Source organism: Neoarius graeffei, chromosome 2, assembly GCF_027579695.1.
Source record: "Neoarius graeffei isolate fNeoGra1 chromosome 2, fNeoGra1.pri, whole genome shotgun sequence".
In the NCBI taxonomy this organism is placed as follows: domain Eukaryota; kingdom Metazoa; phylum Chordata; class Actinopteri; order Siluriformes; family Ariidae; genus Neoarius; species Neoarius graeffei.
Genome location: NC_083570.1, coordinates 47,961,474 through 47,988,033, shown reverse-complemented (window position 1 = coordinate 47,988,033; position 26,560 = coordinate 47,961,474). Strand labels below are relative to the sequence as shown.

The following is a 26,560-nucleotide window of genomic DNA, read 5'->3' as shown; positions in this document are numbered from 1 at the left end:
TTTTTTAAACTCTGGGAGGACATGCTGCTTGCTGCCCCCTCATCTGATTAAAGTTTCGCAATTTAGTGTAAAACTTATTTTGTTCAGGATATTGGCTATTACAGTAGCAATGTGCCAGTGATAGCCATTTAAAATTCACAAAACATCTGCGAGGAAAATATAGCTACGGATGGGTGACAGGAAGGAAATATATCACGACATATAGGCTTGCTCACAAATAGTAATGTTTGTTGATCCTTTATTTAATGCTTACAAAATAATTATAAAAACTAATTTAACAAAAAGCGGGAAAGCGAAAAATAAAATTACAATTTTAAAAGGTTAAGCACAGAAGTTTACCAAATAGTTTTTTTTTTCTTTAATAAAAAATTAATATCACAATGTCTCAGAAGTGTACAGTGACAATCATGGTATTGATATTATATCCTTATATTGCCCCAGCTCTAACTACAATGGTGAAATGGAATGGGTACTGTGTATTTATTTAGTTAATTTTTTTTAATTTAAATTAAAGGATCCAATGACCAAATCACCAATGACCCCAACCACGGATAACCACTGGTTCCAACAATCAATCACTGATCATTGGTTGTCTATTTGTGAGATTTAAAATTCTCTTCCTGTTGATGCTTACAAATAATAAATACATTAAAAAAAAAAAAAAAAAACACTTTCCTTTGTGTCCTTTTCCCAGAAGTTCACCAATTTATTGCTTCAATTTGTCTGTATTCTGAGTCAAACAAAACCCCAAAAATGCTATTTGCTGATCATGGCAAGCGCCCCGATATGCTCTCTGCATGTTTAAAGTGACAGGTTAATGTATTAAAAAGGTGACTAGTACCCTGAGGAGCTAGTATAATCCCTCGGTACTTGAATCACATGCTGTTTTGCCTGCTGCCTCATGCCTGTGAAGGAGAACGAGCTGGAAAAACACAGCGCGCTAATGTTTACACCTTGGTACGGAAACGGCCAAAGTTTACCCTCATTATATTATTATAACGAGCGAGGTCACAACAAACATGGCGGAACCGGCAGCCTCCAGCACAGAAGCGAGCACTCGAAAGCCTTCAAGCTCACAGGTGCATTTAGATTTGGAATATTTCAATTCACGATTTTTATTTGTCTTGATTTAGGAGTCTTTGTTCAATCTGAGGGACCATGTTTGCTGTGGCTCCATGGTCTCGACCTCTAATCCACACATGACCTCACGTGACTTTTCCGAACTGGGTGCTGAGTAGAGATGCTCCGATTGATCGGACGCCGATCATGATTGGCTGATATTGCCTAAAAATTGTTTGATCGGAGGACCCTAAAAGCGCTGATCAAAAAAGTCGATTAAACCACGTGACGTAGGCTACTCGCGCAATGTTTTTTTTTTTTTTCAACTGTGCATCGCATGGACTCAGCAGAGTGGAGCTCTTACAAGTGGCAGCATGAGTTATCCTGTCTGGAAGTTCTTCAAAGTGTCTGACAGACATAAAATTTGCAGTTTGCAATGTATGCCATGATGAAATCCCTCGAGGTGGAAGCAACCCTCGAAATTTCAATACCACCAACCTCATTAGGCATCTTAGAACACGCCATGATACAACTGAATATGCCGAGTATGAGAAGCTAAACCAGCCGAAGCCAGCGTTGAGCTCATCCCCATCCCCCAATCAGCCGACTGTGAGTGAGACACTTCAACGACGTGAACCATACAGCAGGGATAGTAAGAGGTGGAAAGACATCACATTTAAAATTACGGAATACATATGCCTCGACGGACAGCCTCTATCCGTTGTGGAGGATACAGGGTTTCGTCGCCTGCTAACCTGTCTTGATCCACAATACGACCCCCCAGGCAGGAAACACCTAATAGACATGCGCCTCCCTCAGTTGTACCAAACAGTGTTTACATACATTGACTCGCTTCTGAAGGATAATATATATTTCAGCTTCACAAGTGATATTTGGAGTGCAGATGCCTGTCCAATGTCCCTGCTAAGCCTAACGGCGCACTTTATTGACTCAGACTTTGTCAGACACAACATTGTGCTCCACTGTCAGGATTTCACAGGGACACATTCTGCAGCGGCTTTGGTAGAATCATTTAGCGGCATGTTTCAATCATGGGGGAGCGCAAGAGAAAAAAAATCCACTCAATTTTAACAGACAACGTCAAAAACATGCAAAAAGCAATGAAAGACGCAGATTTCCCTGGCCTGCCGTATATGGCACACACACTCCAGCTTGCTGAGAGTGAGGGAATATTGTCCCAGCGAAGTATTTTGGATATCACAGCCTTAGGGAGACGCATTGTTGGGCACTTTAAACATTCTTCATTGGCATACACCCGGCTGGAACATTTTCAAAGGCAACTCGGCCAACCAATTAAAAAACTCCGCCAGGATGTTCCCACGCGATGGAACAGTACATTGTACATGCTCCAGAGTCTGTTAGAACAAAAACTTGCGCTCGCCTCCTATGCAGCAGAATACGAATTGCCATGCGCGTTCACAATCCACCAGTGGAAATTAATTGAAAACACAATCTCCATCCTCGCCCCGTTTGAAGAGCTCAAGCAACAGATCAGCTCATCAACTGCGTCAGCTGCGGATGTGATTCCGTGTATAAGAGCTCTCACCCATCTCTTGGAGAAGACGGTGGAGTCTGACCATGGCGTGAAAACAGCAAAAACGGTGCTACTGGAAGCTGTCAGAAGACAATTTGCTGACATTGATACACAGAAGCTATATGCAATTGCAATAATGCTTGATCCAAGGTAAGAGAAACTTACCAGACCCATCACTTAGGCTATAGTCTTAGGCCTACTACCTCTCTTTTAAATAGGCTAATTATGCTTTACCCATGTCTATATTTGAAGGACAGCTTACAGTAATCTAAAATAAATAAATGGCTCGATATTCGTGGTGGTCCGGTCGCCCGAGACGACTTAATTTGTCATTTGGCGGGTAATTCCTGTCACTAGGCAGCCCGGCTGGCTAGTTGAAAATAAATGAAGCGAAGATTCAGACTAGGGCTGTGCGATATATCGAATATACTCGATATATCTCCGAAAATTCTGCGTGAGATACATAAAATTATATCGTAACTATCGAGTATTTTATGGTCATCTGCCGACTTGCGTTTGTTTCGTTTGTTTAAAACCTTTTCTGGTGGTTTTCTCCCTGTCCCTCAGGCAGTAACGTGAGAGGCTGCCTAAGGGTTTAAAAAAAAAAAGTCACACACTTGCCAACCAATCCCGGGCGAGATCCAGGTGCTGAAAGGAACTTGCGGGAAGATTTTCTAGTTTCGGTTTACAGCCAGTGTTGCCAGATTGGGCGGTTTTGAATTCTACTTTGCGGGCAAAAAATGGCTTGGGCTGGTTGACAAAAATTGGGCGGGTTTGACATTAGTTCGGCGGGTTTTTATCAGATGTTTATATAGTTTCACTACCACTAGAAAGCAGAGATGGGAGAGAATGTAAACACCTAAGCCGAATGATGTTCTTGAATATGCGAAGGAAATCAGGAAAAACAGCTCTCTTTGGTCAACTGAGGCAAGTCATAGACCTAGTTCACCCAGCACCCCTTAAGTATTTTAAACAACCAAAATCAAGCATTGGCCTAAATTAATCATTAACAAACAATCTCATTAAGTATTATTTAAACAAAAAAATGTTGACGTAACTGTAAGACTAATATGAATGTGTGTAATGTAGTGCAGAAACTGAAAAACTAGTAAATAAGAATAGCGCAATCCATTCTCCATTTTCTCTTCTCATGTTACATTCAGCCATGCATCGTAGCCTAACTTTTTTTTGAAGTATATAAAACAGGTACAATCTAACAAATCCACAAAAATCAGGATAACAGAAGAAGAAAATACATGGATGTAGACAAAAATAAATTAAGCAGAATAACTAGGCCCATAAAATTAAAACAAACAGGATAAATAAAAAGACCAATAAATAAAAGACAAATAAAAAATAAATAACCTCAGCAATGCAGATGTTAGATATGCATCGTAGCCTAACATAGCCAACATAATATTATGCGTGTGCGTCACCTACTGGTGCATGTAGGATTCAGAACACAGCAGATGATTGCAGAGTTATAACCTGATTCAACCATATGTAGCCAAGTACCAGACAGCAGATTTTTCACCTCCAGCAGTGACGGTCTAATGTTGCCATTTAGAAGTTGTTTGCATTGTTGTTCGATTTACAAATAGTATACTGGTCTTTAGCTGCATATTTTTTACTTTACAAGATAGGCATCAAGTGCATTTTGGCAGGTTTTGAACATATTTTGGGCTGGAAAACGTCAGCAGTATCTGGCAACACGGTTTACAGCGCTGACTCAGTTCGTGCAATCGCTGGTGTTGCATAGGCTACTGTGTAAGCTCTGTCAATTTCAGCGACAAATTAAAAATGGAAGCGGACGAATTGGTTCCTGAAAGAACTAGTAAGGAGTCAGTCATCTGGCATTTTTTTGGATATCGCGAGGAGGACGTGGAACAGCAAATGCCAATTTGTAAAGTGTGCAAAAAAAAAAAAAAAACCAGTATCAAAATATTCGGGTCTTGAAATAAATGCACATTAGTCATGAACAATAGTAACTACTCTTTTTTTGTGTTATTTTTGACAGAAGTAAAATTCATACATGAACAAATTTTGGCTAGTTGATTTTCTGTTTGGCTAGTTACTTTGGAAGGTAACTAGTCCGGCTGGCTGGCGAAAAAAATATATGAATTTCAAGCCCTGATACACATGTCTTTATCATATTTAGAAATACTGCGAATATTTTTTTCAATGCTAACTAACCTGACACAAATGGATGTGTGTGGCCTGCAAGGCATAACAACTGATTTCACATTGTTTTCATTTTTACATCTATTTCAGGTACAAAGACAGATACTTTCCAGAGGCACTCAAACCAACTTTACGTGATCTGTTTCAGGACACTGTGGCAGCCCATAGCCACACTGAATTGCCAAGTACAAGCAGTGTGGAGGTACCAAGTTCCAGCGGGTCAACAAATAGCCCACCAGCTTGCTCTTTGCAGGCAATGTTTGCTGAGCTGGTGGAGGAGGATACAGGACACAATCAACAAGAAATCACAATCATCTCGCAGATCAACCACTACCAGATTAGTTGACCGGAGTACCTAATCTGCTTTTTGTTGCTACAGTAATGCTTTTATGGCTGAGGACTACAGTTGACTTGCTAACTTTAGGACTGCATTCAAGTTTCCATCAATGAAACTGTCATGTTAAACTGTTCATGTTATAGTCATGCTGTCTTTTGTTGCCCAAATGAGGATGGGTTCCCTTTTGAGTCTGGTTCCTCTCGAGGTTTCTTCCTCATGTCGTCTGAGGGAGTTTTTCCTTGCCACCGTTGCCACAGGCTTGCTCATTGGGGATAGATTAGGGACAAAATTAGCTCATGTTTTAAGGCGTTCAAATTCTGTAAAGCTGCTTTGCGACAATGTTTGTTAAAAGCGCTATACAAATAGACTTGACTATCTAGCAGAACCCGTAATGCTACGCAGTGGACAGCCACATGCCTACTGGCAGGTGAATAAAGGCCGCTTCCCAGCACTTGCACATCTCTTTGCTCACCGTGCACAAGTGTGGATAGTGAGACACTATTTAGCACACCTGCAAACGTTATTGATGACAAAAGAAACCAGCTCACCTCAAAAACTGCAGAGATGCTCATAGTAATCAAGAGAAACTTGCCATTTATGATTGGAATCTAAAGGATTTTGTCCTCTGTGGTAGTAGGCCTAGCACATTTTGGTTTTAAACATTGTGTTTATTTTAATTTAATCAATATATTAAAAAGGCTAAGTTTCCAAGTAGCCTGGGCCGAAATGTGACTAATTGATTGATCCCATCCCAAGTTGATCTAATGTGTGTTGGTAACTATCTGCTTGGCCTTCTTATGTTCTTTATTAATATCATGAAGGATGGCACTGGCATTATTATTTATTTTTTGGATAAACAGTTGGTTGTTCCTCAACATCAGACAGACATTCATAATGATAGCAGAAAAGTTTGCCATAATTTTCAGTGGCCAGTTATGGTGTTTACATTTTGCTGCCAATTATTTAATTGCATTCAGTGAGAGGCTACAATTTCCAAGTATGCCTCAGTGTAACTTCATCCCATCCAATTAAGCTGATCTAATGTGTGTTGGTCTTCCTGACCCCTCTTGTTTTATGTTTCTCTACCTTATTTGGGAAAGATGGCCTAGAGTAGCTTTGTCTAATTTTATATAAGAAAATAAAAGCAGTTGGTGGTTCTTCAAGATCTTGACTGTATTTCTACTGTTTTTTTTCCAACAGTTAATTCATAGTTTCATTTCTACACATTGTGCACACACTGCTAGATTATATATAAAAGATATGGAAGATTCAGATTCACCTGCCATTCTATGATCGGCCGTGATCGGCAATCGGCAGATCATAATTTTGGTGCTCAGGCCCAAAAATGGTGATCGGAGCATCACTAGTGCCGAGCGGTTTGTAAACAGACTAACACGTGGTTAGGATGCCCCACATTAAGAAATAAAATGTATTAAACAAGATGATGCATACCAGCTATGGGGATGGGTATCAGCTCAAACAATTCAGAAAGGTGGAGTGAATTAAATGATTCCTGAACCAGCACATCAACCTGTGTCACTTTAAATAAAAAAAATAATAAAACTAAATTTATCCATTTAAAAAAAGTTATACGATATTGCTAAAAATAGGCTTACCAGGACAACCATTTGCACTGAAACCATCTGAGACATAACCGGCATACTTGAAGGCATACCATCATAACACAGAGCCATCAAATAAAGGCTTCCAATTTAAATAAATAAATAGATAAATGAATGAATGAAGTCAGTCAGTCGCCACCGAGCTCTCGGTCTCTGTGTGCACATCTGTTTTCACTGCTTCGTGAGGGTTGAACACAAAGAATTTCACTGTGCTGTAACGTATATTCGACAAAGGCTTCTAAATCTAATTAGAAATTTTCTGTAATCATGTAATTTTTTACTGTCAACAAAATACACGAATTAACAGACTTCTTTTATGAAGTTTAAATCTCACCAGGGTCTCTGCACATTTCTGACCAGCAAAAATAATACTTTTTAAGACCATTTTAAGACCACTGAGTATAAAAAATAAGACCGCTACCGCGGAACAAATACGTACAGTAAAAAAAAAAAAGCACACTCTAGGTTAAGTTCAAAGCATTTTTTTTTATAAAAAATGTGCATCTTCAGTTTACAAAACAGAACATTAGCTGCCTTCTCGATATTTTAATAGTAGGGTACTGCTGTAAACAAACAGTGAGGAAACAAATTGATCTTCAGTTAACAAAACAGAACATTAACTGCTTTCTCAATATTTTAATAGTAGGGTACTGCCATGAACATAAACAGTGAGGAAACAAGGAAGTTTGACTACTGATCGAACTGCCTCTGGGGACTGTTGTTGCCCGACTAGCAGCATAGCGCATATGCTTTTCCCCTTTCGAGTGAGCGTCAAGGGCTTTACAGCCCATTGTTGTTAACTTGATGTCTTTCCGACATACCTTACATCTCGCTTCATATTCTGAAGTTGCTGTTGTTAGCCAACTTTTGTATTTTGGCTCCTCAAGCCACTTGTTACTAAACTTACACTTCCCCATCTCCGCTCATGTTCAAGTTCAACCACTTCTTTCTCGTCTGCTCTACTCTCAATGGTTCTACTACCAGTGTTGGGCACGTTACTTTAAAAAAGTAATTATAGTTACTAGTTACTTTTCCCAAAAAGTAACTGAGTTAGTAACGGAGTTACTTTGTCATAAAAGTAACTAATTACCAGAGAAAGTAATTATTCCGTTACATTTTGTTCCCCCTCAAAAAAAAAATCATTCAATTAGTGTAATCATAATAAAAGTGAATGTTAAATGTGTTTAATGACTGAAATGGACACTTAACAGAACCAATTAGTAATGTTATCTACACTATATTAATATTTTTGTGGGACAATGTGAGAAGACATCTATCAAATGTAATATATTTCTGTAGTTATTAAAATTGTTACTAATTACTGGCCACTGACGAGGACAAACGCTTCGTTCCTCGACATAATGTGCATTGCACGTGGACATTTTTGCCTTTTATTTCAAGTAATGAAAAGTGCTGGCTGTATTTCCAGTGTGAAAGCGCAGTGCTGGGCTGACCGCTCGCCATCGCTGGGTCTTCCGATTGAAAGAGCGCGCAGTAGTGTAGTAGGCGTGGCCTACCTACGTATGTTGTCCAAATCTACTCTGATTGGTTTACTGTGCCGTTGTCGCGTGTCTCCCCGCCCCACACTAAAGCAGAGTAAAGAAAGGCTGAGCGAGCAGCGTGCCAGATGAGAACAGCTTTAATAAAGTAACGCATAGTATTTTATTGTAAGTAACAGGAACGGCGTTATAACGATGTAAAAAGTAATTAGTTAGATTACTCGTTACTAAAAAAAGTAACGCCGTTTATTTCTAACGCCGTTATTCCCATCACTGTCTACTACATGGATAAAAGAACACACTGCCCCCTGTGGCGTGGTTCCTGCGCTATTAGAACTAGTGCTAGACACACAACGGCTCTTGTGCTACTTGTTCAGCATCTTGATAACAAACGACGCTGGTTGAATAAATAACGTTAGCACGGAAAAAAAATCCAGACATATGTTGTTTTTTTCATTTACCGTAGGCTACCCGGATGAAATTTAATACCTCCCATGTGAAATTTAATACCATAGCTCAAAAAATAGCGAAATATAATGCTTTTTAAGACCTTAAAAAACACATATTAAAAATAATACTTAAGACTTTTTAAGGATCCGCGGAGACCCTGCTCACTTGGCTCAATAACACAGGACACGTCATCATCGTCGTCACCCGATTCAGGCTTGAGACAAACCATATTTGGTTGACTTGGCCAGAATTGCAGCAGTAGGGTAGCCAGGTCCTTTCTGCGAACTCACCTATGGGCAATTTAGAGTACACCTACAGTACATTCACACCTAGGGACAATGTAGAGTAGCCAGTTAACCTAACTGCATGTCTTTGGACTGTGCGGGAAACCCACGCAGACACGGGGAGAACATGCAAACGCCACACAGAAAGGCCCCTGTCGGCCGCTGGGCCCGAACCCAGAACCTTCTTGCTGTGAGGCAACAGTGCTAACCACTACCCAGTACTGACATAGATACTAGTAAAGAATCCGACTGCCATCGCAAAGCAATTCTTGCTGTCTAAAAAGATCGCTTTTCTCAGTGAATAAAAACGTGTCAAAAATTTAATTTTATTTATACAACCCTGAGAGTGGCTGGTGATGGAGTTCATAGGCAGCAAAAGGCTCCCCAAGGCTGGATGAGCGTGCTCACTGTTTACTTTGTGTGTATTCACGGTTTCAACAATCAGGCTTATTTTTACACCCAAATGCTTGACACTCCGGCATCTTTAGGGCTGTTTACAACAATTTAGAAGCAATGTGTCCACGAGATCCACTAGCATCAGTAAGTCAAGTAGCTGATGTCACAATTTGTACTCAGAGCATGATATTTGAACCTTCAAGAGAGTGAAATGTCAGCACCTAGGGACATTGTTTTTCTTTTAAAATAAAATTTGTACACAGTATACAGGTATAAATATGAACAAGTCTTGTATGGATATTATCTGTCAGTATAAAGGAGTTTAAGATAAATATTTTTGCAAATATGTAAATCACCAAGTTGTGGTATCATGACCAAAGATGACTTTGGTCCAATCTGTTACACTATAGCAGCGTTAAGTATTTTAATCTGATTGGTCATAAAGTGAGCAGAGCATTATTTGTGTATAACAGCACGGCTTGGACAATAATTACTGCTGTAACATGAACTATAGGTGCATATTAATGTGTTCTAGGGCTGCACAATTAATCGAATTTAATTGAAAATCGCGATTTTGGCTGCCACGATTAAATTAAATGAAAATCGCGATTTATTTCCATTTAAAATGCGAGCTCTGCTGCATATCTGATCAAGCACTTTTTGACCAGTACTCCGCCAAACCATTAGGGGTCGAACCGACGCATGTAAGGTTTCATTACTCCGCCTAAATAAGCAAGCAAGCCAAGTGCGCAGAGCTTCAGTGCAGCGGTATCCAGTGTTGCCAGATTGGGTGGTTTTAAGTGGATTTTGGCAGATTTGAACATATTTTGGGCTGGAAAACGTCAGCAGTGTCTGGCAACACTGGTGGTATCTTCTTCAAGGGGTGATAGCGTGAGAGTAGGTAACAGATTGAGCGTATTTAGCACTGGAGGCAATGTTGTGACCTGCCTTCGCTCATGTTTAAAGCCAGAGCATGCTGATAGGCTGTTTTTTCTAGCTAAAAACTTGTAGGCCTCAGTATAATGCTATGTAATTGTTGCAATTGAGTTTTCAGTTCCTTCCTCCTTTGGTAATTTCTTGGATAAATTTCATTTATTTGTCATTTGGAAATCAGAATTTCTCTTTTAAATTTCATTCTGCACTGAAAGCTGTTCATATTGTTTGTTTGAATTTAGTGAAATTAAATTTAAGTGATTTCCCTAACATCAAGCATAATCGTGATTAATAATCGTGATTACAATTTTGATCAAGATAATCGTGATTATAATTTTTCCATAATCGTGCAGCCCTAATGTGTTCTTTCTAATATGGCATTGTGTCTACAGTAACAGCTGACACTCAGGTTCTTGTAAAGCTGACAAGCCATGCAATATAACTAATAATAAACAAATTTAAGAAAGCTTAAAGAAAAAAAACATTGTTTTGAGATGTTTATTTAGTTTTAGTATAGAGATACGAGTGTTTTACTGGGAAATATGCCACTTGTATTTTTCATACAAACTACATCCAGGACATTAAGTTCATTTAATATCTTCACTCATGAGGATATCAATGAATTGTTTTGATCACTTGGGTACTTTTTGTTTGTGACTGTGTCTATATAATAAAGAACATCACACACGTTGGCTTGAAGTTTATCTTCTCGCGTTGAAAAACTCACATTTGGAGTAAAATATAATAGTCTATTAACGAAAATATTCCTTTTATTAAAAATGAAAAAATTAATTACAAGTCTTTTCTTCATAAACTTATGAACATTTGTTCTCTCTATTTTTCTTCTCTTTAGCTTTCATCAGTCTGTAAAGAGAGAGCTCTGATTTCTTGTTCAATCTATTTGTACAGTCAAATGCACAGAAGCTCTTTCCCATTTTAGATTTTTTGTGCGCGTGTATTTTCGCAGCATTAGTGCCACGTTAATTCCACCTAGGGTGAAGTCGAATGTATTCCCACTACTGTATGTCCTATGCAGTCCAAACAATGCAATGAAAGCTAGACTACAGAGCCTGACAATAATCAGATGGGTTAAATGCAGACAGGAATTTCACAAGTGTGTGATGAGTAAAGTTGTGCTTTCTTTCTTTCTTAATCATAACTGATTGTCAAATTTGTGTCATGGTTTATCTTTGCATGATGCATCATTCCAGGTTCTCCTAGTGAGAATAGGAACTAATTTGTCTTGTGAATAATCCACAACGTTAATTAACAATTATTTGCAGAGAGCAAAGCGAACATCGGTGAATAGTAACTGAGACGAAGTTGAGGTTATTATTTCACTGACATTCACTGAGCCTGAGGCAGATAATTGTTTTAGTATAAATACAGAGGTGACGATTTAAAAAAAAAAAAAAGCATTAAAAAAATAATTTATTTCAAACTTTAAAAGTGACAATGCAAATGTCAAACAGGGATGAGAGTGGGTCCTGATGAAAAAAGCAGAAAATCTGTAAAATGTCCTGAGGGCGCCCGAAGTAATAAGGGGGGTCCAGGGGGACACCCCCCCCATGAAATTTTTTTCAAAATGAGACCTTACAAACCCTATTTCCTGCAATCTGAGCTGTAGTTAATTAAAACACCTGATGCCTATTTTCATACTCCTTGAAATAAAAACACTTATATAGAACAATATGTATCAAAATCAATATGTGTATTGCATTAATTCAAAATAATATGTACATTTTATGGGGACTGGTTATTACTCATTGTCAACATCACTTGTTTTTCTAAAAAAAAGGTCCATTAAAATCCATAGTTATTTACAGTTCCATTAATAATTCAAATTTTCATATATTCAATATATTGAATTAAATAAAAACATTTATATATATCTTATCGAGACTGACCTTTTCCTAATGTCCACATTACTTGTATATGATGTCTTCACAATGTCTATTTAAACTTTAAAAGTTATATGGTTATCAACACTGTCAGCTATAATTCAAATCATCATATATTCAATGTATTGAATCAAACAAATGCATATTTTATGGGGACTGTCTTTATCTTATTGTCCACATCACTTGTATGTTTTCTTCAAAAGGAAAAGCATGTGTCTATTCACACTTTTTACAGTCAAGTTGTTTACAGTTCCCAGTTATTTTTGAAACAAATTCTCATTAGATCATTTAGAATTCTTCTTCAGCTTCTTGGCCAAAGCCAAAAGCTCATCAGTCCTCTCTTTCTTCCTTTTTCTTTCATTAGCCAGCTCCTCCTGTGTTTTTACATGCTCTAACCTGGCTCTCTTCTGCTCTCTCTCACACTCCTCTCTTGCTTTCCTTTTGCTTTGCTAAACTTGTTTTTTTTTTTTATACCAGCATCAATTTCACGTACCTTCGCTTCATCTCGCTTGTCAACAGTATTCGGCATCTTGAGAAAACACGCCAATTAGAGGAGCATATTTTTGATATGCAGCTCACGAACATGTGTAAGTTTTGATAAAAGAAAACGGATGTGGGTGTCTTTGTAAAAACTGTTTTGATTGGCTATTATGGTCTCGACATCGATGTTTTGACCAATAACAATGTAGAGAACACGAATTTTACATCACATTCAATAAGATTAAACGAGACTAAAGATGGCGACTTACAAATAATGTGTAAACATCGCTGGCGTTAATTAAGTTTGAACAACATGAAGGAACATACCCCAACCCCCCTCAATTAATTAAAAAAAATTCTCAACGGATTTGGTATAATATAAAAAGGTTGGTTTTTACTCAGAAAAAGCGGAAAACTCTCATCCCTGCATAAAGGCACGCTGTAGCAAAGCGAAAGAACAGTCACCTTATCCTGCCTTGAACCCAGGTCTACAGGATACCAAACCCGCACCCTAACCACAACACCAAAGAGCCAGGCTCACTGGTATGGCTGTCAGAGCACATACTCAACTGTAGTGACGGGCACTCCGTCACACTGCCCTCCCCTTCGGGAGGCGCACCCGTGCACTTCACGCACACCGGTGTCCCTCACACATCCACTAGCCATACTTCTCCCATACCAGGGTGCCCCACCCATCTCTGGGGTCCCTCACACAGGGGCCACCTATCCTGGGGGTCCCTCGTATGGCTCATATACAGGGCACACCTCCGATGGCCTCCCAGCAAGCCATCCCACTTCTGCATTCATGGTCCAAGAATGTTCAAACTGCAAAGATTTGGACGCATTTTGTGAGTAGTTCACAGGCACATTGGGCGCCTATGAAGCGGTCTCTCCTCTGCACGTTTTACTGAACACTCGTACGAAACCTCTAATCTGTTGAGGAGCGTTGGCTATAAGCCCGTATTGAAAGAGGGTGCAGTATCAACAATTAAAGAAAACTACAGGAAAAGGAAAGTATTTATTTATTTAAGTTCAGTTGCACCAGTCCTCCCGGAGTGAGCTGAGGGTTGCTGCTAAAACCCGGGACGGAACGTGACATATCGCTCGGGCAGTGACCTCCCCGCAGCTGTTGCTAAAACCGGTGACATCCCGTACCAGGTTTTAGTAACTGCCTGAGCCGAACAGTAATGGTGGAGTACTCCGTATGGATAAAATATAGAATGAGTGGACCAGCCGTCTTATTTCTAAACTGGATATTGCTGCCATCTCGCCCTTACGTGGAAGAAGCGAATGAACGGAGAACTGAACGAACAACTGAAAGTCAGATCGTTTCAAAACAATCAGCCACAATATCGGCCTTCAAGAAGTGAGAACACAGACGGGTAAGCTCCGACTCTTATTTGGATTAAAAAACAAACAAAAAAAACCACCACATTGTTTACCTGCATTTAGATTAATACATGCAACTTGTATTGTGTGTTTAAGTTACTGGTATAAGATTATTTAAATTTGCTTCAGAATGTGATTGTCTCAGTTCATCTGATTATTTAATTAGCCTTTTACGTTTTATCAGTGAAAATGCATGCATGTACATGTATGTTGCACAAGTTATAACACCTATCCTGTTTTAATGAGAGTCAGCCCACAATCAATGAAGTCAAATCAGTCTTAGTTGAGCAAGTCGGTAACGGTATTTCTTACTTTCACCATAAATTTTTTATTTATACGACTTTGGTCTATAGCCGTCAAAGGCCTCTGCCTTAAAACCGGTTACCGCTGTGATGTCACACACTCAGGGCTGGCTAGCTGAGCAGGGCAGCTCAAATGTCAACTATGCGGTCAATTTTAACTCTCAAATATATATATTTTTTAATTCCCCATTTATGCAGCATACAAGAGTCAAGGATGAAGATACTATCCACTCAAATTTATTTAAAAATAAAAGGTTCTGTGCATCTGCTTTAAGACTATTACTATACTTTTGCTTACCTAAAACTCAGGTGGTCTGTGACTAAAAGGTACCACGTTTTAAGTTGTTCAACACATGTAGATGTAAATACCAGGAAATGAAAACTGAACATTGTCTCCTTCACCTTTTGATCTCAAAACCAAACATCTTCATTGTATAGAGAAAACAAAAAAAAAAAAGGCCTTGCTGTTCCAATACTTTAGGAGGGGACTGTATATAAGGAATTAATATTGATTAAATGACATTTGCACATTTTTGCTCTGCTAGAGGAATTGGATCCTGATGACATCCATTGGCTGGAACTAGCTGTTGTATTAAAAAGAAATTAAAGGTAGACTGACTTCAGATTTTTTGAGTTTAGGTCATAAAAATAATTTTCCCGACACCCAATTATTTTTATTTAGTGGACCAAAAGCTACTGAACTCAAATCACAGACTTCCAATTTTACTTGTTTTTTTTATTTTCATACAACAATTAATGAATTTAGGGCCACGTGGCCCTAAATTCTCTGCTATTTTTTCTTCCTTCACCATGAAGCAATTCAAGATACTACGCCATGCATCACATGGTGGGCTTTCTCCGTTCACGCAAGCTAATAAATATCGGCCGTCAGCGAGCACCTCGATGTGATCAGCTGTTCATTTAGAGACAGATGCCCCTTTTCCACCAAAGCAGTTCCAGGGCTGGTTCGGGGCCAGTGCTTAGTTTGGAACCGGGTTTTCTGTTTCCACTGACAAAGAACTGGCTCTGGGCCCAGAAAAACCGGTTCCAGGCTAGCACCAACTCTCTGCTGGGCCAGAGGAAAGAACTGCTTATGTCAGCGGGGGGGGGGGGGGGGTTGTTAAGACCGACAACAATAACAAGACCGCGAAAGATCGCCATTTTTAAGCGACAAGAAGCAGCAGCTGTACAAACACGAAGTCATCCATTATTATTGTTGCTGCTTCTTCTGCGTTGTTTTTGCTTCGATATTCGTGCCAAGGTTTATGCAAATGTAGCGACGTAACTGATGTATACAGCGACGTAATGATGTATACAATGACGTAACTGACGTATACAGCGACGTAATGACGTGTCTTCTCTTAGCACCGCGAGTGATGGAAAAGCAAGCTGGTTCTCAGCTGGCTCGCAAGTTGAACGAGTTGTGAACCAGCACCAGCCCCAAACCAGCCCTGGAACTGATTTGGTGGAAAAGGGGTAAGAATGATGGAACTGTCAGTGCATGGTCAAGGTAAACCTGTAGATTTTCTACCTTTTCCCCCCTCTGTAAGGACAGGTTGATGGCCAATTTCACTGGTAACAGTGACAAAGGGTTCATTCATTCATTCATTAGATGGCAGTAATGCAACACTGGATGCCAGCTGCCGTAAAATCCAAGAGAAGAAAAAAATGTGGTAAACCTGCACATGCACACACCAGACTTCCTGTCTGCGTGAAGCGAGCAATTTCATGCACATTTGGAAGGGAATCCCCTCAAATTAAATAACTTCCCAGTCACAGAAAGTCCCATTTCTTTTTTTTTTTTTTTTAGATATTGCGGAAATAAACATACATCACAATGACCAAATTTCACCGATTTTATGAAACTGAAAGGCTGTCGAGCTTTAAACCACCACACGGACATGGATCATTTTCATATACGGTTATATGGCATGTCTTATTGCGTACTCATTTTCCATTCTGACAAAACTCCATTCTCTTTTATTCCAAGTGCCTTCAGAAATCCTTCCTGCTTCATGTACGTCGTTTGGATAGGCAAATGAGCATGGTGATTGGGTGAATATGCAAATCAGCCTGTAACGCCATTTGGAGACTTTTTGAGCAGGCGCTCAGAGCAACTTTCCCCCTGAAGGAGAGCAATAAAGGGCACATCTTGGGTATATTTAGGAGCAAGATCAATGTAATTCTCTTATTTTATATTAAACTTTGGTCAAATATCTGTCACATTTTGTGCAATTTTTTTTACCTTGCGCAATACCAGAAAAATTCAGTTGAAATCAAGCCATTTGAGGTGAATTGGTCCGCCTCTGAAAAAACTTGGCATTTGGATTTCCCGGCAAACATTGATTTTCGTGATGTCATGTGCAGGACGCCTCCCTCTGAATCCTATGTCAGCGTTGGTTTGTTTATGAGAAAACGACTTGGTGGTTTTCTGCAAATTTCTTCAACGTTATCGCGTAATTATTAAAACGGTGAACAGATGTATCGTAGGAGGGTGTAGCAACACCAATCTTGATGGGATTAGTACTCATCGTTTCCCAAAAGACCGGACAATGAGAGAGAAACGGGAGCGCTTCGTGCGAGGCACCCGGAAAAACTGGCAACATGCAACAGACCACAGCATCATATGCAGGGCTTACTTCATAAAGCCCGACGACTTTGAGAATTATTTGCAGTGGGAAATGGGCTTCAAGAAGCAACTTGATCTGAAAAAAGATGCAGTTCCATCTGTTAGAATGCCCAAAGCAACGCCGTCTCCATTTGTGTCAGCATCACCAAAGGAGCCAGCCGTGTTCGTCTCCCCTGACAGAAGGCGAAGTGCCGCATCCACTGAGGCCCTCGAAGCCAAGGACCAAGCAGAGCCGAGAAAAATACCAAGAAAATCGGCAATTCACAAGTTGACCGTTGCCAGAGTAAGAAATAAAGAAATAAGAAAGACTATATTCTAAATTAGGGGTGTTCACACGGCACATATGCATCGATGCTGCACCGATGTATTTTGTTGCGATATATCTTACATTGGTGTAAATTTTGTGGAGCGTTCACACATCACAAACCTGCTTACTAGAGAGAAGCGTGTTAGCACCGGTGCAGCCCCACTTGCGTTCACACGGCAGTTTTTGCGACCGTGCTATACGATAGTAATAATGCGGAAATGAAATATGCGCATGCGTGAAAATGTACTTCCTTTTCCCGGTTGTCATGGCATCACCAAGTGCCAGGAAAACAATGTGGATGAAGATACCAGTGTTGCCAGATACTGCTGACGTTTTCCAGCCCAAAATATGTTCAAATCCGCCAAAATGCACTTAAAACCGCCCAATCTGGCAACGCTGGAAGACACGCAGTTCTGTTGTTGTTGATATTCGCCATTTTGGAAGCGCAAAATACCAGGATGCAAATTATGCAATGCCCGTATGTAATCAACTCTCCTCACGCGTAGCGAGCATACCCCTGGAGCGTTCAGACATCCCATTTTATATCGGTGCTGCCCCGCAAACTAGCATTTACTCCGGAGTAAATTTCTTAAACCACCTCCCGAGCAGGGTTAGATTTGCACCAGTTTAAGCAGCTTTCAGGGGCTACACCGGTATAACTTTGTACCGTGTGAACGCTCTACCGGGGCAGCCCCGGTGCTACACCGGAGTAAAAGTTGCCGTGTGAACACCCCTATTAGGTGTTCCTGTGTTTGTCTCCAGGGTTTTTTCTAGAAAAATTTAGTATGAGGGCGCTCACCATGGCGAGGGAGCGAAGCGGGGGGGGGATGGTGCCAGTTGTCCGTCCTCCCCTCCGCCGTGCGAAGCCTTTGAAAAATTGAGGCTACAATGGGACATTCTAAGGCTATCTGAGAGGGAAACTGTAACAAATTGTCAACATTGAAAAAGAAAGAAGTAATCTTCTTCTGCCCCGGACAGTCTTTGGCTTTCTTCCGTTTCGTGCCGCGGGATGATATCTTTAAATGCCAGAGTGTCACCAAAAACAACTCGCGAACTACTTCTGTCAAAAGCTCCTGCACCGGTGGGTGAAAGGTCATTCAGTCTCGAGAAATCTCGCTCTACAAGTCAGCTGACCTTGTATGTAACCCATGTCAAATCTCGCGAGAGCAGCCGCGACAAGTAAACAACTAAACAACATGGCGCCTCGGTCTGGAAAACACCAATTCGGATAGTTTTTGCACAGTCTTGCGGTGTATCTATGATGATTGGAATATTTTTGGAGTAATTATAACGTATTTGATGATCAGACACATTGTCACGTGGTGTTGCTGGGATGTTTTCACGGAGAAAAGATCGTTTTGAGAAAGATTGCATGTTGTGCAGTAGCATACAAGTGCATGGCCTAAGTGTGACTTGGGGTTCAATCGGCATTTCGGTAAGGGGGCGCACGCCGAGAGTAAGAAGGCGCAGCGCCCCTGTTCCCCGGTTTAGACGAAAGCCTGGTCTCTCAGCCTGCTGAAGGATCCGCACGTGACGTCACGAATCTGGATCAATCTGGCTCCAGACTCCCTTGGGATTTTTCCAGACGTGTTTTGTTATATTTTTTATGCTGTAGACAGATGGCCTTGTGCAAAATTACCCTTCTGGATGAGTGTGTAAAGGGAAATACTTTCACATAAAAAAAAAAAAAAAACAACACACTAAATTGGTCCAGGATATGCATTTTAATCCTGAATGGGGTCATGTTTAGTGCGCGGTGAGATGTCCGACTCGACCGGTCGTGTTAGGCCTGACTGCGTGAACAAGATCACATATGGCTGATTGGTGTGGAGCAGACCGATACCTCGTCACACACCCGCCCACTCCTTCCTTCCTTATTCAGCTCCCCAGGCATGAACGAAAGCTATATATCGATGCTCTTAGATGCGAGACAGAAATATAGCCCTACTTTTTTTTTTTTGTAACAATGGCTGATTAATAAACAGCAACACAGGATTTTATACCTTTCCCTGTTCTTCAATAATCCTCAAGATAAATCCATACATCGTTACTGTGTACCGGTTTAGCTAGCCATCTGGAGTGCAAGTCCAAAAGGTTAAACTTCTCCTGCTTGTTAATTAAGCTCATGTTTACAAGCCAAGAGCGCAATAAGGCACCTGAAGTTTACCGCTGGATGTCAGCAGCTGCTGTTTATACGCCCATCAATAAACCCTTTATTACTGAACAGACAGCAGTGCTCAGTGCGTTTCCTCATTCACTCAGCCATTCCCAGTCTCTTACCTTCTTCAGTAACGTTTTCACCTCGTCCAAATCACCATTTTTCAAAGCCCACATCAGTTCCTTGTCCCCCATGCTCTTCCACTCTTGTCGGTTTTGTCACCGGCTGATGATCTAAATAAAATCAACAATTCCAGCTAACAGTTAGCGTTAGCTCACACCGCTAGCTAGCTGTGATACTTGGCTAACTTCACTTCAGCCAATTCAAATTCAATTCAGTTTTTGTTTAATTATTATTACACACACACTGCTTATACACACATGCTAAACGTGAGAGTTTGAACATTCACGGACTAACTGAATATGTGAAGGGATGACTTACTGTGTTTAACAAAGAGGATGTGTGATTCGGAACAAAGTTTCAAAGACGCTAGAGAAAGGGATCCGCCTTAGCACAGTGAAATTAGCGGCTAGTGACACTTCCGGTTCTGTGGAGCGGTATGATTTCAAATTAAAAGTCTGTGCAGACGTCGCGGAAGTCAAAACCAGAATCGATTTTAATAAGTTTTTTTTGACTGGCAAGACGTATAGCTCAAGGTCAGGTTGAACTTTTGATTCGATTCGATACACACACACACCTTTTTAAACACATTAAGTCTCTTACAGATTTAGAAGCACTTTCCTGACACAGCTAATAATGGACTTTTATGTGAAATGTCCTGTTTCTCTTGATCAGACTTTCCCCATGAGGCCCACTTCCTAGTTTTTCAAGAATATCCTCTTTGCACAGGGCTTTTATCTCATCTCATCTCATTATCCTGTTCTACAGGGTTGCAGGCAAGCTGGAGCCTATCCCAGCTGACTACGGGCGAGAGGCAGGGTACACCCTGGACAAGTCACCAGGTCATCACAAGGCTGACACATAGACACAGACAACCATTCACACTCACATTCACACCTACGGTCAATTTAGAGTCACCAGTTAACCTAACCTGCATGTCTTTGGACTGTGGGGGAAACTGGAGCACCCAGAGGAAACCCACGCGGACACGGGGAGAACATGCAAACTCCGCACAGAAAGGCCCTTGCCGGCTACGGGGCTTGAACCCGGACCTTCTTGCTGTGAGGCGACAGCACTAACCACTACACCACTGTGCCGCAGGGCTTTTATAACCTAGTTAATGAAATATCACTAAATATAGAATGAAAATTATTGCTTTAATACAACAAACCTGTCAACACCAAGAGGAGTAATCCACACACTGCATTCAAATAAACCTCATAAGCCCATGAGCTAGCTTAGTGGCCTAATGCGCCTTAAGGGCCTGCTCAGTACTGGGACAGGAGACTGCCTGGGAAGATCAGGTTCTGGCATGGGAGGGACTTTGACTTTTATGCTTATAAACTCATGGCAGTCTCCTCAACCCTGAGTTCAGCAAGTGATGTCAAATCAACATGGCTGCTCACTACATGAACAATAAACAAATGCTGCGCTCTAGGTAGGGCTTCAACAACATGCTTATGTAATCGATTACATCAGCAATGCAACACTTTATTAGGTCTCTCTTTAAAGCATTTCCTTTGGATAACTGGTTTTGGACTTTTGAGGATAAAGTATTATTTTTGGCCATCTAGGGCATGACTTTTGGGGGAAGCCATGGCTTAGAGGTTAGCAAAGCAGTTTTGGGAACAAAGGTTTGCCGGTTGGATTCCCTGGACAGACAGGAATGGCTGAAATGTCCTTGAGCAAGGCACCTAACCCCCAACTGCTCCCTGAGTTGCCCACTGCTGTGGGTACGTTAGGGTCCTGTTGTGCGTCGCTCTCGATAAGAGCATCTGCTAATTGCCTGTCATGTAACTTTCAGCATACCCAGGAGTGAGAACTGCCATCCCTATAATTGGGGATAAATGTATACAGTGCAGGGCGGCACAGTGGTGTAGTGGTTAGCACTGTCACCTCACAGTAAGAAAATCCTGGATTTGAGCCCAGCAGCTGGCAAGGGCCTTTCTGTGTGGAGTTTGCATGTTCTCCCCGTGTCTGCATGGGTTTCCTCCGGGTGCTCTGGTTTCCCCCACAGTCCAAAGACATGCAGTTAGGTTAGGTTAATTGGTGGCTCTAAATTGACCATAGGTGTGAATGTGAGTGAATGGTTGTTTGTTTCTGTGTCAGTCTTGCGATAACCTGGCGACTTGTCCAGGGCGTACCCCGCCTCTCACCCATCGTCAGCTGGGATAGGCTCCAGCTTGTCTGCAACCCTGTAGAACAGGATAAGCAGCTACAGATAATGGATAGATGGATGTATACAGAGTAATGCATCAATGCTCTATCTATCTAGTCCCATCCTCATTGTTGAGGGTCGGGGACCATGGACACAGCATGCACCACCGCTCTCTACCGTCTCCTCTCTCTGGCGATGGTCGTACATTCCCCCACTGGTCTCCCCGTCCAGTGTCTGATGTCATCCATCGCTTCCCGTCGATTCTGCCCTCGAGGATGTGGTTACAGAGGTTCTGTGCCCTGATGATGTGGCCGAAGTACTGTAGCTTCTGCCTTTTGATGGTTGCCACAAACTGCCGCTCCGTGCCCATCTCTTCCAGGACTGACTCGTTGGTTCTGTGGTCGATCCAGCTGATCCTCAGTGCCCGTCTGTAGCAGTCCATCTCGAATGCCATCAGTCTCTTGATGTCTGCAGCTCTCAGGGTCCACGTCTCGCAGCCATACAATGCCACAGGCCATACCAGCGTCCTCAGGCATTTCAGCTTGGTATTCTTCTGGATAGCGCGGTCCCTCCAGAGTGGTGAGCGACTGGATGGTGGCTCTTGCTGCTCCAAGCCAAGCCCTGATCTCGTGGCTGCAATCTGCTGTTTGCTCAATGATGGAACCCAGGTACTTGAACTTCTCCACCTGGTCCAATGTGACACCTCGGCAGTGAATGTTAGGTTGTTCTGGCTCCCTGGTGGCTGCCATCACCTTTGTTTTCTTGGTGTTGATCTCCAGCTGGTACTCCCTGGAGACTCTGTCGACCTCTTCTCGCAGAGCCTGTAATCATGCTGGTGATGTCGCTATCAGCACGATGTTGTTGACGAAGTGTAGGTTGTTCAGCTCCTGGCCGCTGATGGTGATTCCAACCCAGTTGAGTTCATCTGCCGACTGCCGCATCACCTCCTTGGAGTAAAAGTTGAAGCATATGGGTGACAAAAGGCAACCCTGTCGTACTCCCTTCCAGATGGTGAACCACTCCGTAAAGTTGTCTTCCACTCTGACCGCCCCCTGCTGCCCACTGTACAGGTTCCTCGGTAGTTTAATTACTGTGCCGCTGACTCCCATCTTCCTCAGCACATCCCACAGTTTGGAGTGACGCACTGAGTCGAACGCCTTTTTGTAATCAATGAAGGCCATGTACAGCTGGGTGTTGAATTCCCTTGCCTTCTCCATAATGATCCTGATATTGAAGATCTGGTCCCTCGTGCCGACCTTCTTCTGAAAGCCCATTTGCACCTCCGCAAACTGCTCCTCGGCGGTCTTCTGGGTCCTCTGGAGCAGGACTCGCAGGAGGATCTTGCTGGCATGACTGATCAGGGTGATGGTGCGGTGGTCTGCACACTCCGTGGCCCCCGTGGTCTTCAGAATTGGGATGAACACTGATCTAAGCCAGTCTGTCGGCCACTCACCCATCTCCATAATCTTGTTGCACAGCTTGCAGAGCACCTTGGTCACCTCTGGGTTATCTGTCTTGAGTAGCTCTGCTGGAAGGTCGTCAATACCCATGGCTTTGTTATTGGGTAGTCTCCTGATGGCCTCCTGTACTTCTGATTCCAAGATGACAGGACCTTGTTCTTGGATGTCGTCCGTGTTGAGGTTATCATTGTCGTGATAGAGACTCTCGTCGTAGTCCTTCCATCTCCTCAGGATGTCCTGGAGATCTGTCCGGACATGGCCCTCCGGGTCTTTGATGTTCCTCTTTTGTGGCCAGAAGCCCTTCCTCAAGATCTTGATGAGGTCATAGCCCTTCCTCATGTTCTGGTGCTTAAGCCCTACCTCCACTGCAGCACACTGCTCCTCCAGCCACCTCTCCTTGTCCCTTCTGACCTTTCTCTGGACCGCTCCTCTCTGTCTTTGGTGGCCTGCCCATCCTTGAGCTTCCTCCTCCTCTCTGTCAGTTGCAAAGTCTCCTCGGAGATCCACTGCTGGTTGGCCCTCCTTGGTTTTCTACCAAGAACCTCCTCTGCTGTGGTCTTGATCACCTCCTTCAGAGCCACAAACATCTCCTCTGGGGGTCGCTCCTCTTTTAGTAGTCGCAGTGCCTCGAACCTGTTATTAACCTCTACATTGTAAGCCACCCTCGTGGTTGGCTCATCGAGAGCACCAAGGTTGAGGTGGACCCTGGTGGTCCGAGACCTCTCCCTCCTGATCCTGAGCTTGACCATGGCACCCACCAGGTTGTGGTCCGAGCCACAGTCAACCCCCGGATACACTCACGAGTTAGTGATGCTCCTCAGCCAGTGTCTCTTGATCAAGATGAAGTTGATCTGGTTCCTGTACCTGCCAGCTGGGGACAGCCATGTGTAGCGCCGCCTCTCCGGATGTTGAAATGCTGTATTGGTGATGAATAAGTCGTTGTCGTGACAGAAGTCTTGCAGTCGCTTTCCCGCGTCGTTTGGTGTTCCCAGCCCATACAGCCCACAGACATCTCTGTCAGGTGAGTTAACTCCCACCTTGACATTAAAGTCTCCTGTGACAAATACGATGTCTTGACTCGGGAATTTGCGCAGGGTGTCTTGTACAGATCCATAGACGGCCTCCACCATCTCCTCATCTGCCTCCGTGGTGAGAGCGTAGACTTGGATCCAGGAGATTTTGAATGGCGAGGCCTTAATCCTGATGTGCAGTACTCTGTCGTTGACTGGCCAGTAGGACAGCATGCTGCTTGAGGCCTGTCGCAAGAAGATTTAAGATTCAAGATGTTTATTTGTGATATACACAATAACAGACACAACAGTTATTATTGGGTAATGAAATTCTTATTTTGCAACTACCTGACCAAACTATGCTTACTAATATAAAAAGAAATATATATATAAAATACAAAATATAAAATATAAAGTGCATATGCAATGCAAAATATAAAAGTAGAATGAAAATAAATGAAAGTAAACATAATTAAAATAAAGAATAAAGAATAACAAATAACCAATCAATGTGCAGTAGGACAACAATCAAACAATATGCATATGGACAGATATAATGTGCAATGTCTTGTGCAAAATTGCAAATATAGAGGTAGATGGTGAGCTTCTCTGTTGCAGCATCTCAGCATGCAACAGAAGGGGGCGCTGCGTGGTGGCGACCTGTAGCTAGTGTTGCGCATCTTGTGTTTGTCACATCGTGGCTTATTTTGTCAAATGTTTGTAAACGTGTCTTATTTTCATGACAGGATCACAACATGGAGTTGGTCTACCTGCTGTTAATTCTGTTGGCCCTGGCCACATTGGGTGTCCACTCGGTTCCAGACAGAATCCACTACACCTGGGAATTTCTCTTGGGCCTACGATGGAGGCAGCAGCAAAGTTCGGATTTACGTGTGGATTACCTGCTGAGTGGAATATCGTCTCCGCCGGCGACTACTGATCTGGCGATCAGAAAGTTTGGGCATAGTCGGAGAAAACCCTGAAAACAGGGGAAAAGTGGAGGTGTCCGCAAGCGTATCCAAAGACAATTCCAAAGAAATCGCTTACCGCTTCCCTCAATGGTCTTGGCAAACGTCCAGTCTATACGGAATAAACTTGATGAATTACAAGCCAGCTTTAATCATGTACGCGAATTCAGGGATGTGTGTGTCATGGCCTTTACTGAAACTTGGCTGACTGAAAGGGACTCGGACACTTCTCTGGAATTAAGTGACTTTGGGGCTCCTGTGCGGATGGATAGGGACTGCATTGTGACAGGTAGGACGCAGGGTGGAGGCGTCTGCTTGTATATCAATCGCAGATGGTGCAACAACATCACGGTAAGACAAAGCATATGTCTTCCTGACATCGAACTTCTCTCTGTGTCACTTCGCCCTTTCTATCTCCCCAGGGAATTCCCTCAGCTCTTCGTCACTGTCGCTTATATCCACCCCAAAGCGAACGTTAATACAGCCTCACATGATATCTTTAAGGTGGCGCAGCACCTTCAATCTATCTCGCCTGACTCTCCCAACTTTATTATGGGGGATTTCAATCACTGCAACTTGAAGGGGACGTTAGCAGGTTTTCACCAATATGTCACCTGTCCTACATGCCATGCGAAAACTTTAGACCTATGCTTTGGCTCTATTAAGGGGGCTTACAAATGCGTCGCTGGCCCTCCGCTTGGATCATCGGATCATAACCTAATCCATCTCCTACCATTATACAGAACTGTACTGCAACGAGAGCGGCGGGTGACGCGGAATGTGGATATCTGGAACAGTGACAGTTCTCTTGCCCTTCAGGGCTGTTTCGACTGTACTGATTGGTCAGTGTTCCAAGACTCTGCTGACAGTATACACGAACTTACCAATGTGGCGTGCAGCATGGGCGATTGCTCTAAGACAACGAGGGAGGCTCAGCCTCCTCTAAAAATGACGAACATCGTGTAGGATGAACTGCGCTAGGCTTATGTTATAGCCGACCTTATAACATTGCTATTTCAGATCCAGAATCATAGAAATATATGTGCTCAACCCACTACAGTGCGAAATCATTCCCTTATAACTTTAATGTGTGCTTTTGAGATTGAAAAGCTCTGCGCTTTTCAATCTCAAAATGCAAGACGATTATTGGACAAATACTGCGAAAACGCCCGCCCACGGAGTCCCACGGACTCCCAGCCTCAGTGGACTTCAATGGCATTTGGGAGCTATGCGGTTTTCAATTTCAAAATGCAAGACGGTTATTGGACAAATACTGCGAAAATGCCCGCCTACGGACTCCGAGCCTCACATGGGAGGGACATGGCAGTTTCCGCGAGGAGACTGGTGATTGGTGAAAGCGGC

The 26,560-nt window shown here is 42.3% G+C and overlaps 1 protein-coding gene across 1 annotated transcript in view; it reads right to left on the bottom strand.

Annotated features, from left to right (window-relative positions):
• mtpn (myotrophin) overlaps nt 1-20,026 on the bottom strand; it is a 42,513-nt gene extending 22,487 nt beyond the window's left edge. The window contains exons 1-2 of the mRNA XM_060914355.1: nt 19,924-20,026; nt 19,605-19,715 (exon numbers count right to left, since the gene is read on the bottom strand). Of these exons, the coding sequence (XP_060770338.1) occupies nt 19,605-19,676 (72 nt within the window). The 5' untranslated portion in view covers nt 19,677-19,715; nt 19,924-20,026. The remainder of the gene's footprint in view (nt 1-19,604; nt 19,716-19,923) is intronic.
• Between the last annotated feature and the right edge of the window lie 6,534 nt (nt 20,027-26,560).